Source organism: Austrofundulus limnaeus, unplaced genomic scaffold, assembly GCF_001266775.1.
Source record: "Austrofundulus limnaeus strain Quisiro unplaced genomic scaffold, Austrofundulus_limnaeus-1.0 Scaffold1637, whole genome shotgun sequence".
NCBI lineage: Eukaryota > Metazoa > Chordata > Actinopteri > Cyprinodontiformes > Rivulidae > Austrofundulus > Austrofundulus limnaeus.
This window is the reverse complement of record NW_013954039.1, coordinates 6,297-20,205: the sequence shown is the minus strand read 5'-3', so window position 1 is coordinate 20,205 and position 13,909 is coordinate 6,297. Positions and strand designations below refer to the sequence as shown.

General features: G+C 41.9%; 1 protein-coding gene across 1 annotated transcript in view; it reads left to right on the top strand.

Moving 5' to 3' along the window:
* The window catches only part of LOC106535970 (uncharacterized), a 28,416-nt gene extending 15,163 nt beyond the window's left edge, over nt 1-13,253 (top strand). Inside the window, exon 4 of the mRNA XM_014033124.1 lies at nt 11,878-13,253. Within this exon, the coding sequence (XP_013888578.1) occupies nt 11,878-12,840 (963 nt within the window). The 3' untranslated portion in view covers nt 12,841-13,253. The remainder of the gene's footprint in view (nt 1-11,877) is intronic.
* Nucleotides 13,254-13,909: the final 656 nt, after the last annotated feature.

Sequence of the window (13,909 nt, the reverse complement as noted above, 5' to 3'; positions counted from 1 at the left end):
TATATATATATATACAGATGATAGATAGATAGATATTTTTTTATTTTACTGTCACAGCTCTAACCCTCCTTTCTATTGGGGCCGGCAAAGGGATCTATTTTAACCATAGAAATGTTTTTATTAACATCCCATCATGGATCAGTCAGCATCAAGTCTGGATGTGATGGATATCTGTCTGCAGCAGGGAGAGACGCAGCGTGAAGAAGCCTCCTGTCGGTGCTCTGGGACCGGGGAGGAGGAGCTCTCAGCAGCACARTGRAGAAATGTGTTCACAGCAGAGTCTCTATAAGTCTCAATAACACCAGAAAAAGAGTCGCTAGATTTTCACTARTCMCTTTTCTGAATAACAGTCTCTAGAGGGTCTGAAAASTCTGTAAATATAGCGAGGAAGTCGCTAAATCAGCACCGCTGTGTTCCACAACCCGCCGCCTCTCATATCAGCGAGCAGCGTGTCGGGTCGATGACGTCATACTCTGAAGCGGTCAAATTATCGTACATTATGGGATTTTTGGGATTATTGATCGTACATCGTACAGAGGGCCAAATTATCGTACAAATACGATAATTATCGTACACCTGGCAACACTGTGGCCACACCTCCGCTCTCTAACCCCCCTTCCTCTACCCACACCCCCTCCCCTACCCACTTTGATGCATTTTTCAAATTTCGCCTTGGGGCGGAGTTATCTTTTCACAGGGGGGTAAGTTACACTTTAAAGACACGTCCCGGGGCATTTCTGTTACCAAAAGGCGTTTCTGGTCCCCACCTGTTGTTTTGCTGCTCAGCATGGCTTCCTAAAAATGCTGTAGGATTTCTCAAACATGCATGAATGAGTTAAAGTAAGGCTTTGGGCATGTTTTTTATGAGAGTGTAACATTATAACATGATATAAAACTCAAAAAAGTTGATTTAACATGATATTTCCCCTTTAACAATACATCATGGGCTACCCCCACATGGGCCAATCTGAAGTTGTTGGTGAGCGGTTGGTATGCAGCCAAGGTGGGGAATGAGGGCATCATTAAAACATTTACCCACTCTCCGATGGTGGCCTTGACTTTCAGCTCCACTTGCTCTTCCACTCTGCCTTGCCAGACATGGGGTATGTCATAGTCTCTTTGTTCTACTTCTGGAACGAAGGCTTTTCTTCTATCGGCGGTTGTGAGGGGGCCCCACACTAGATCTCTTGCATGCCTCTCCGAGGCTTGGAGGACATGAAACACTTCCACTGGTTTCTTTGCCCCCCTCCTCTGTGCCACACGGAGCGGGCAACGCACGTCACCTTCTTGTCCTGCGATTGAATCCAAGTCAGGGCTCTCAGTGTTCTGACGCATATGGCCTCCTTGCAGCTCAAAGTTGTCCAGCAGGTTAGGTGCGGCTTGCCTCAGCTGCTTAATTTCTTGCTGTTCATGTTGTCTCTGTAGTTCAAGACTCTCAAGCTGGTTGGCCTCAGCCCATCATTGTCTTTCAATTTCCAGTTGCTTATGCTCTCACTGGAATTCGAGCTCTCGTTGGTGGTCGAACTCGGATCTTCTTTGCCTCTCAGCCTCTAAGCGGTCATGTTCTTTTTGTAACTCAAGGTCTTGCATCAAGTTGAACTCTGACCTACTTCGTCGTCCAGTGTCTTGGCGCTCTTGTTCTCTCTGCAGATCAAGGTGCCCGAGCAGGTTGTATTCTGCCCGTCTCTGTTCCTCGTCCTCGGAGTCGCTTTTGTCCTCTGTTGATTCTCCCTCTTCATTCTGTTAAGAGCCGAGTTGCTCTTACCTGGGTCCATTGGGATTTTGGAGGCAATTAGTAGGAGACACCTTAAAGAATTTAACATAATTTATTAAAGATTACATGTAAAAACCCACAGAAACAGATTTGCAAATCTGGGAGAACACCAGACCGATACTTCCCTTCGATCATCAAGCGTCTCGTCTAACTTCTGTAACTCTTGACATTTTATACTGAAGCCTCATTCTTACGTAATGTCTGAGAATAATACATTATCAGTCAGCTGCAGGTGGTCATGACGGCCTCCTGCTACGCCATTTGTTCCATAAATCTGCACAGCCTTGAAACGATAAGGAACCCAGACTTTGACCCTGTTATTCAAACATGTTTTTGACCAGAGTGACATGCACACACACAGTGAAATTTAAACAGTGACAAGATTACTGATTTTGAAAACCTTGGATACAAGATGAACTGATTATTAACAGAACATAAAATAAAGTTTAAAAGTGTTCCACATTTCTACAATCCCTTGCCACTCCTCTCAGGGATTGTATCTTTACAGTCATCAGCGGGGCCTTTCCTTGCGTTTCTTTCTTTACTTCAAGCTTTTCTTTCATTTTCTTGGAACCTTTGCCAACCGGGCCTTCTGTTATTTCAGACGGGTCAGGGGACTGGTAGTAGCGAAAGTCCCATACTCCCTTCTGTTCTTTGTTTTCAGGCTTAGTTGTCCCAGTCTCGAGCCTAGTATCCTTAGTCTCAAGCTTAACTAGTTCCTTAGAGGCCCTTTTGAGTTTAGCTTCTCTTGTCCTTAGGGCTGCCGTCTCCTGAGTCAGGCTGTCGTGATGCAACTTTGTGGCTGTTACCACCACAAGGTCTTTCAACGCCACCTCTGCATGTATCATTTTTGCAACATGGTTGATGGCTTTCACAGCTGCATCTTCCACTGCCTCCCATGGCACGTCGTTGGACCTCAGCCCACAGACACTCAGGATTACTCTTCGAAAGTTCCTTGTCATGGCCACAGTTATCCCCTGATCAATGGCTAGCATCATGGTTTGCTGGTACTTCCCGAGCCCTTGCTCTTCGGTGTAGGGCTCGATGGGGATGTGAATTATGGCATAGTGGGGGAGATCTCCTCCGCTGGTGAGGGCTATCTCTTGTTCATTTTCATCTTTTTCCTGTCTTAGCCCTCTAATACAGTGCTTTGCAAAAGTATTCATACCCCTTGAACTTTTCCATATTTTGTCACATTACAACCACAAACATAAATATATTTCACTGGAATTTAATGTGAAAGACCAACACAAAGTGGTATACAATTGTGAAGTGGAAGCAAAATTTTACATGAATCAAAACATTTTTTACAAATAAAAAACTGAAAAGTGCGATGTGCAAAATTATTCAGCCCCCCCTGAGTCAATACTTTGTGGAGCCACCTTTTGCTGCAATTACAGCTGCAAGTCTTTTAGGGTATGTCTCCACCAGCTTTGCACATCTAGTGACTGCAATTCTTGCCCATTCCTCCTTGCAAAACAGCTCAAGCTCAGTCAGATTGGATGGAGAGCGTTTGTGAACAGCAGTTTTGAGATCTTGCCACAAATTCTCAATTGGGTTTAGGTCTGGACTTTGACTGGGCCATTCTAACACATGAATATTCTTTTTTTTAAACCACTCCATTGTAGCTTTGGCTTTATGTTTAGGGTCGTTGTCCTGCTGGAAGGTGAACCTCCGCCCCAGTCTCAAATCTTTTGCTGACTCCAACAGGTTTTCTTCCAAGATTGCCCTGTATTTGGCTCCATCCATCTTCCCATCAACTTTGACCAACTTCCCGGTCCCTGCTGAAGAGAAGCACCCCCAGAGCATGATGCTGCCACCACCATATTTGACAGTGGGGATGGTGTTTTCAGAGTGATGTGCAGTGCTCTTTCTCCGCCACACATAGCGTTTTGCATTGTGGCCAAAAAGTTCAATTTTGGTCTCGTCTGACCAAAGCACCTTCTTCCACATGTTTGCTGTGTCCTCAACATGGCTTCTGGCAAACTGCAAACGGGACTTCTTATGGTTTTCTTTTAACAATGGCTTTCTCCTTGCCACTCTTCCATAAAGACCACATTTGTGTAGTGCACGACTAATTGTTGTCCTGTGGACAGTTTCCCCCACCTGAGCTGTGGCTCTCTGCATTTCATCCAGAGTCACCATGGGCCTCTTGGCTGCCTCTCTGATCAGTGATCTCCTTGTTCGGCCTGTAAGTTTAGGTGGACGGCCTTGTCTTGGCAGGTTTACTGTGGTGCCATACTCTTTCCATTTCCGGATGATGGATTGAACAGTGCTCCGTGAGATGTTCAAAGCTTGGGAAATCTTTTTATAACCTAAGCCTGCTTTAAACTTCTCCAAAACCATATTCCTAACCTGTCTGGTGTGTTCTTTGGACTTCATGATGCTGTTTGCTCCCCAATATTCTCTTAACCAACATCTGAGGCCGTCACGGAGCAGCTGTATTTGTACTGAGATTAGATTACACACAGGTGGACCCTTTTGAGTCATTAGCAGTCATCAGGCAACTTCTGAATGCAATTGGTTGCACTCAGGGAAAAGGGGGCTGAATACTTTTGCACGTCGCACTTTTCAGTTTTTTATTTGTAAAAAATGTTTTGATTCATGTAAAATTTTGCTTCCACTTCACAATTGTATACCACTTTGTGTTGGTCTTTCACATTAAATTCCAGTGAAATATATTTATGTTTGTGGTTGTAATGTGACAAAATATGGAAAAGTTCAAGGGGTATGAATACTTTTGCAAACCACTGTATCTTCTTGATATTCTTTTAATGCCTTTTTCCGCAAGCTCTTCCTGAACCTGGAGTGAAGGATTTTGTAGTTAGTGTTTGTAAACACCAACAATGCATCCCCCTCTATGTCCCAGGGATCTCCCACAAACTGCCATATGCAGGTTGCATAGGCTTTAGCTGTACCTTCATTTCTTTGTCTGTGGTGGCGACATGTTTAGATTTATTCATGGGCTTTTGATGCTCCATTGCGGCTATTGTTGGTCTTTTTGGGTTATTTCCGTGGATTTTCATCAGTGACAGCCTTTGTTCCAAGTCTGTGTTTGAATATCTGGTGGGATTGTCGTTGTAGGAGAGCCTTCTCACAAATGGGACTCCAAACTCCTTTTTCCACTTGTCTAGGTGCCGGCCGAGGCCGGCTCTCATCCTTTCTGATCTGACCTCCAGTTCTTTCAATCCACCAATAGGGGTTGCCCCTCTTGACCCCCAGCTTTCATCTTTTATGGGGGCATTTCCATCTGTTAATATGTTAAGGGTCTTCTTTAATGTCTCCGTATTGGGAGGAGGATTTTGACACTTCTCTTCATCCAAAACTGTCAGGTCCTGGTAGCCTGTGGCACCTTGTTCGTCGTCTGGCTGTTCTTGAAACCATTCTTTCAGTGCTTCTCCAGAGACATCAACCCAGTTTTGTATATCTTGTTTCTTCCTTTCTTTCCTTTCTTGGTCTTTCTTGTCAGCTTCGGCGCCGTCGATGTGTGCCATAGTCTGTGTGGAAGATTTTGCTCTCCTTGTCTTGATACTTTGCTAGCTGCTTCAAGAGCTCTGCATGTTCAGCCCACGTTGGTACGGCTTTGATGTTGGAATCAGTCAAAAGGCCATTGACACTTGTTTGCGCTGCCACCATCTTGACTATTGGGTCATATATGCTGGATGAGCTGATGAGGGATTTTGTCTCTTTGTCACCCATTTTTCCAGCCTTATAAGCCACCATTGCAGCCACACTTCAGTGTGTTCCGTTTTCTTCATTTCAGTGGGATTTCTCACCACTATCAGAAATGATCCATTGCTGACTTTGGATCCTTCAAATTCTTTGACGCCCTTCATATGCTCATCCAATAATTTTGGGGCCTCTCCAGCTTCTCCCTCCTTGCTGTGTTTGGCCAGCAGCTCGATAGCACTGGGGTGCCACTCTTTGCACCCTTCTCCATAGAGGATTACATGATATGGAAGGAACACTCCAGCGTCTGTGCTCTCACAGGGTTCATTCAGCCGGGGGGTGGACGGTTTTTGGCTACTTATCTCACCTTCTTGGGGTGAAGGCTACGCCCAGTGAGACCTTTCTTTGCCCTGCCCACGCGCTGCGCAGTTCCTGCAGGGGTGGGAGTCCAGCGGCCCAGCCAGTCCTCCCTACGGTCTGCTTTTAACCTTGCAGTTCGCTGAAGTCCACTTTTGTTGATTTTTTTTCACTTTTTGGACTTTTTGGGATTTACCCGTTCTGACGGTACTCCCGGGGGTCTCTCAGAACCCCAGGGACCCAACCAGGGATGCCATGTTTGCTTCCTCAGGGATCCTCAGTTTACCAGGTGTTCATAGGTCTAAAGATACCCCTTATTTTTCTCACTCCTCCGTCTCTGGGGTTGGGGTTAATGCCTAAACTTTGCCAGGGTGAGTTGTACAAATGATAGATCAAACTGCTTGAGTGAGAGGTGGAAGATTAGCTCAGCATCAAGTTACATTCATCATAGGGGTACATCCCCATTTCATCGAGGTCACAAACCTATTCAAGCAGCCTAGCCATAGGAATACAACCTCAAAACCCCTAATTAAGAGTAACTTCCTCCTTTGAAAGCGTGCACTTGTTACCAGCTGAGAAATAGTTTAATAACTAGGAATTTAAGCTACTGGGATGTTATTTAAACTCTTTTTATCTTTTCTAAGGCAACCAGTCAGATCAACCATTATTTTGATGTTATGAACTCAGAAAACTTTCCATTTAACACACATGGAAGAGACAATTAAACCCACAATGTAATCATAATGAGTCAAATGTCCACTCAGTAATGTAAAATTTTATGCTTTAATTTGTATTAATAGCTTTAGCAGAAGTAGCAAATTGCACAATCATACAAGGTTACATTGAAAACACAATATCCGATTAAAATACATCCTATTCTGTCCCTAAGCAAAATTGCTAAAATAAAAATCAATAAATTTAAAATGAATTTAAAAAGTGTTTCGTACATACCTCCATTGTTGATTGAATAGAAGCAGAGGAAGGTCAGGGAAAAACGCCAAATTAGTGAGCAGCAGTCTGGACTTGTCAGCTCTTCACACCTTAACTCTTCAGCAAATTTTTGCTGCTCAGCTAGTTTTCTGACTCTCACTTTCTGCTCAGTACACCACTCCTTAATTCTGCGAGATTGGGGGATGACAAGACCTGGAGTTTCACTTGTTCATCAGGACCTTTGGCTGGTCCAACGAAACTTTGTGCCGGAATCTTTCAGGTTCTTTGTTCCAGAGCACTGAGAATTTCCTGTTCAGGCTCAATCAGTCCAAACTTTGGCATCTGCGGAACGGTATGAGCTTTGTTCGACGCGAGCAAACTCGATCTCTGATGTTTGTTGGGTCCCCCGACTCTACTCACCTCGCTGTGCCTCGCTGGAGCTTCATGGTGTAAAGAGAACAGGGCAGTTCTAAAATTCTCTTTTTATTTGGCTTTTCAGATGATCTCATTTTGATCATGAGTCAGAGTTATATTTCAAAATGGTGTACGTGCATGTTGGTGGAGTTGACATAGTGGCTCACTTCCTCATGCATCCTGCCCTTCTCTGCCTCGTTACCATGGCTTCGCTTTTACATTACTTAAAGTTTTCTCTTTTCCTCGGTTGAGTTCTGATATTAAATGACCATTACATTCCCTGCAGAACAAGCCTCAACCAATTTGTACATTTGTTTCTCACTATTACGGCATACAAATGTGTCGACCTGAGTCCTGCAACTTTAGATTCCATTACTGCTTTGTGCAGAAGACAACTTACCACAGGTCCTCCATATGGTTTATATTACCTTCAAATCATGAGTGAAACCGGCTGTGGTAGAGTGGCTAGGGGAGTCGCCCTGGAACCGGAAAGTCCCCTGTTCGGTCCCCATCCAGTCGACTCAGTCGTTGTGTCCTTGGGCAAGACACCTTACCCACCTTGCCTACTGATGGTGGTTAGAGGGTCCGATTAGGGTATTAAGATTAGGGGTTGGAGCTGTGGCAGTGTAGTAAGGGGAGTTGTCCTGGAACTGGAAGGTCGCCAGTTCAATCCCCCGTCCAGCTGTCTCAGTTGTTGTGTCCCTGGGCAAGACACTTCACTCCTAATGCCTCTGATGTAAGTCCCATCCGTGTATGAATGAGATTGGCGCTGATTAGTCTCCATAGATGAAATACATGTTAGCTTTGTAGGAGATCTGGTAGAGTGCTTTGTGAATGGGTAAATGAGGACACAGATTGTAGTGTGAAGTGCTTTGAGTGTCCTGGATGGATAGAAAAGCGCTATATAAGTACAGTCCATTTACCATTTACCATTAAATTTGAACGCTGGACCTAACAAGCACATCAGATAATTTAATCGTTTGTGAATGCACAAGAACTTCAGAATCACATTAGCTAACAAATGTATCATGTGTGGCTACTTCCTCAAACAAAGGAAGTCAACAGACTCAGTTGACTTTGCACACAAGCAGTTGCCTGTGAACCTTTTTTTCCACCTCTGAAATTCTATAGTTCATATTGAAGTCTGAGGTTACCTTTTAATGATGAAAGTATATGAGCAAACAAATCTAAAACCTGCAGTATGAACATATGCTCTACATTATTTCCCCACTTCCTGATTCATGTCAGGTCCCCCTTCAAGACCACTGGCACCTCCTAGGGTAGGAGTACACCACAGTTTGAAAACATCCAATATTCCACTTGGGCAGTTCCACTTCTCTTCAAACACAGGTCCTCCACCAAAGGCCTGGGAACATTACAGCAAATACATTACAACAATAAAAGTGGATACAGTGCCACTGCCTCTGTGATTGTTTCTATCCATAGTGAAACTTTAACAATCAGGGCTTTTTGTATTGGCTTATGGTTTGTTCACATCATTAGTTATACGTGTGATGAATTTTGAGTTGCTGTGTTTAAGTTGAGACAGCAGTATTTTATTTGTGTTAGTGTTTCACTTTTGCAACCTGTGTTTACCATTGTGGAAGCCATGTGAATCACAGTGGGTGAAAATAGATCTGCAAGTTGTAGTGACATAATCTTAAGGTTCTGCCAAAAGACCATTTCAATAAATGGGTTCCGGACACAATATTTGATTCAGACAACAGTGTTTATTGCAGGGCTATTCAACTGGCGGTCAGGTGACTTTGTATTTTGTTTTGTTTTTTAACTTAATTGAATATAGAAATACATTTTAATCAATTGTACTTTTTAAATTACTGCAACACAAAAAACTAAAATACAACATAAAATAAATGAACAAGGTAAAACACAATAATTTTTGTTCTTTTACATAATGCAGTGTTTCCTCTACCATTATCAGGTAACTCCATGACCCCATTCCACCACCCCACCCTTGATGTCCACCTCCAAGTTGTTGGCTCAACTGTGGCCCACTGAGCAATGCAGTTGAATAACCCTGGCTTAGTGTATTAGCAGCTGAGAAAACTGTGATGTTGGTTCAGAGTCCCTGACAAGTCATTGTCAATGTTCTTTTAAACTTTTGTCTCAATGCTTGGTGGCTTCTGCTTGTTTGTTTTTGTTTTTATATTTTTTCTAATAGTTTTCCACTTTGGATGTTGAAATAAATTAGAATTGTGTGCGCTGCAACCCTCCTCAAAATTTAAAAGTAAAGAAATCATGCCATATTATAGTGGTCCCAAAACTAGGGCCCACCTCCACATTTGGCCTGGCCCCTGAACAATACCAAAATAGCATTATGATTTTTTTAGTCTGCCCCGTGAATCCTTGACTAGCCCCTGTCAAATGGAACTAAAAAATGGCTGCCACTTTCTTTTTTAAATGATAATGACTGAACATTCATAGAATGTGGCTATTGTCATGTTGGTTTTGCAGTTATACGTCAGATACGGCGCCTGCAGGATTTTATCGGAGAAAACCTCATCAGTGCACCTCACACGCATGGTGCTGAAAAACAGCGCATCTGTCCCACTCCAGGCCCAACACACACAATGTGATGCACACACGCTGTCCCGCTTTTGACTCAGTTGCCTTAAGAAGAGAAAAACAAAAAACAAACAAAAAAATCTAGAAATGTTATTTAGTGGCTGCAGTTTGCAACATTAGATAATGCTTCCTTATTTCTGTCTCTACCTCTTTTGCAGAAGGACGAGAGAAGAGAGAAAGGCATGAAGGCAGACATGCAGTCAGCTGTTAATTACATGCGCCACTGCCACTGTGTTAAAAATATTATTAAATAAAAACAGAAGAAGAATATGGATTTTATTTATGCAATAAAAAAGTCTAATGATTAAAAAACTCTAAGGAAGAACTTAAGTTACGCACAGTGGGCCTCATGCAAGAACCGTTCGTACGCACAGATTTGTTCTTAAGTTGTGCGTACGAGTGATTTAGGAGAATTTGTGGCATTCACCAATGTTTTCGTATTCTACGATTTTTTTCAGATACGAACAAAATTTACGAGTGGTCCAGACCTGTCGTAGATTTTATGAGCAGTCAGTCTGCTGTTATCCAGACGGGTTTTCCTCCCTAATAACTTTATATTTAGTTAGTTTGAAGATATTTTGAGTTGAAAATAAATCACACTCCATAATTATGTTGACAATAAGTTATTCTGCTTGAATTAGAGTTATAATTTTTAATGTAAAAATTTAGACTAACAATATAAATTGTCCGGCCGTCCGACTTATCCGCTATCAGGTGCGCAGCGCTGCGGCTTCTGAATAAATGAAAATGATTTAACACAGTTGTTTATACATTTAGCAGCTCTTTTTTATTCCACAGCTGACCTGCTAAAAATGACAGATTTTCTTTTCTGGATCTCTGACAGACGGACTTCAATCTCTGAACTCGTAAAGTTCTTTTTAGTTTTCGCTGTCATTTTCATGAATGAACACTTCCTTGTATCTGAGGCAGGAAAAAAAGCCTTATATGGTGTTTTTGGGGTGGTAATTATGCTAATCTCCTCTCGCGTGCACGAGGAGCTGGATATGAGCAGGTGGAATTTACGCAGCTCATTTACACACTTTTCCTGAAGATAGAAGAGTTTGTTGAATCTGACGTGACATGTTCATACGAACCCTTTGTACGAACAAAAGTAAGAGAAATTTAGGATAAGAATACGAACATGTTCTTGCATGAGGCCCATTGAGTCTACATCTGCAGGCGCCAGAAGTTCTGAAGACTAAACCCGCGCTCTGCTGCGACTCTGTTGGAATAACAAGCGCCTCTTCAGACAAAGTTTTAAAATCAGAAAACATTTCTCCAGTCGAAGTGATCAGAAGTCAGCAAGATTTTATTTCCAAATCCCACAAGCTGTTGCTGTTGCTGCAGCAGGAGGAAATCCCGCAGCATGTGCTCGTGCTGCACCACTTGTTCAGCTGCGCCTCACAGAGGCTCGAAAGCCTCCTGTCCTTAACTCTTCAATGCACTGTCAGCTCCTGGAGATGCATTCAGTATGGTGTCTAGATCTGAGATGATGATCAGATGGAATCTTTTATTTATTTTTAGATTATATAAGACACATCTTTGATGTAGACCTGCTCCGTGCTTAAAGCTGAAAATGTCTGAGTGAGTGTGATGTCACAGAGCCGTTATGTGACGCTTCGTTGATTTTTTTCTCCGCCTCACCTGGCTTATTTATTAAGTCTTCCAGACTTAAGAGGTCAGGGTGTTAATTGCAATCTGTCAAAATGATGGACGGCCTTCAGATTTTTCCATCATGTAAAAAAAAAATGGTCAAATACAGAAAATAATGTACGCTGCCAGTCCCAAGTCACAGTGATGAAGGGCATCTTCCTCTTCCTCTAGGGTTATTTGTTATTATTTATTTCATAAAAACTGTTGTTTATTTCAGTAATAGTATTATTTATTTCCTGGTTTCTGGAAAACAATAAATGTTTACTTTAAGGCCCCCCCTTCGACCGTCACACTTTTTCTGTTACAAACTGACCCCGGCCCCGCATCAGAGATGTGGCCCTCACAGGAAATACTTTGGGGACCCCTGCCATATTGTCTTGTCTTGTCTTGTCTTGTCTTCTTGTCTTGTCTTGTATCAAATGTGTTCCCAGTATATTATTCATGAAAATGCCCTAGCTTTAGTGCTCTCTCAGAGTAATTGTATCTGCTTTCAGTTTGTGTTGCAGAATGGACCAGAGGATGAAATCCAAATAAGAAAAAGTTTGGAAGATCTTGTCAATGAATTGAAAGATATGAATCTGAATTTGGAAAAAAAGTTTCTGGATTTTAAAAAAGGAGAACCGGAGGAGAACAAACAATGCCTGGAGTTTAAAAAAGATCTGGATAAGAAAAAACAAGATCTGGATGAGAAAAAAAAAGATCTAGATGAGAAAAATAAAGATCTGGATGAGAAAAAGCAAGATATGGAGGTGACAAAAAATAAGCTGGATGTGAAAAACGAAAATCTAAATTTTGAAAAAGAGTGTCTGGATTTAGAAAAAAAAAATCTGAGATTGGAAAAAGAAATATGGAAAAAAAAGGATCTGGATTTGAGGAGGGAGAAAAAACTAGAACTGGTCTCCACTGTCATCTGCGTTTCTAAATACAAAAATTCAGAAAAGCATTACGGTGTCTCTATGTCCACCACCAGTCTCAATGCTGGCAGGATTGTTATTGCTGCCTCCTGTTTGAGTGGTTATTGGAATAAATATGTCGCTGATGCAGTGATGACTTACTATCCTGAGCAGAACCAGAAGAAGAATGAGAAGAAGAAGAAGAAGGATTACTTTGATGGAACCTTCAAACTACCTGAAAGCATATCGTGCAAGGCATACCACATCACTAAAAGAACTGAAATGAACCCGTGCATATCATGTAGGAATCTCTTTGGCTTGAAAGAATGGGAGAACAACTTGAAAGAATGGGAGAACAACTATGGTAACTGTGCTGAAGCTGAATGTCTGAGCAACTTGCTTCTCGATGTTTCACTTGAAATTAAACCAGAACAACACACATACAATCCAGAGGACAGGGAAAATGCCAGAGCATCTGTTGAAACAGTGTTAAAAAATACACTGAAAACAGTTCACTTTAAATGGAATGGTGAATATTACCCACCACAAACACAGAGGCCTTAAAAAGGAATAATGGGAGTGAATAAATATGCTTCAAAGTTGCACCAGTTGACTAAATATTTTATCATGTCATACTGTTTATTTTGTATGTGTTATGTGGAGCCAAACTAAATTTGTCATGTATTCCTAAAGTTACATGGTGCTTCTTCTCTCTGGTGCCAGCAGGTGTTCAGACTCACCACTAGATGGCAGCAAAACCATGTTGAGGAAAAATCTGCTGAAGCTCTTGACAAGACCTGACATATTTCATAGTCATTGTTCATTGTGTTTAGTGCATGAACACAAAAACTCAACAAAATGTTAAAACACAAAACAGAGTAGTATATAACTATGTATTTAAAGTTTTTTTCTTACCCGGCACTCTCTTGTTCTGTTGGAACCATGTAATCTTGTAATAAAAAATCTTTTCATTCCAAGTCCAAGTCTTTATTTCACCTACAATCAAACTTTCCTTCATACATTTTAATGTTATAGTTACACTGAAACAACTCATAAAATATAACTTTCATACAAATAAACTTACAAAATAATGAAGGGTTTTGGATACTCAGTGAAATCAGATTTATTTATTTATTTATTTATTTATTTATTTATTTATTTATTTATTTATTTATTTATTAACTTTGTGGTGAGAAGCAGTGCTCAGACAGTTTTTAAAAACTATTGTGTTTAGTGATTTTTTTCTGGGTCAATTCTGAACCTTCCAGTCCTGAGAAGCGAGTACTCGTATTCAGTGGTGGACAGTAGTGTAGTACATTTACTCGTGTACTGTAATTAAGTACATTTTTTGAGTAGCTTCACTTTACTTGAGTAATTATTTTTTGGGGTACTTGTTACTTTCACTCCACTACATTTCAAAGGCAAATATTGGGGCGGCTCTGGCCGAGTGTTTAGGTGAGTCGTCCTGGAACCGGAAGATTGCCAGTTCGATCCCCGTCCAGTCGACTCAGTCGTTGCGTCCTTGGGCAAGACACCTTACCCGCCTTGCCTACTGATGGTGGTCAGAGGGTCCGGTGGTGCCTGTGTATGGCAGCCTCGCCCCTGTCAGTTTGCCCCAGGGCAGCTGTGGCTA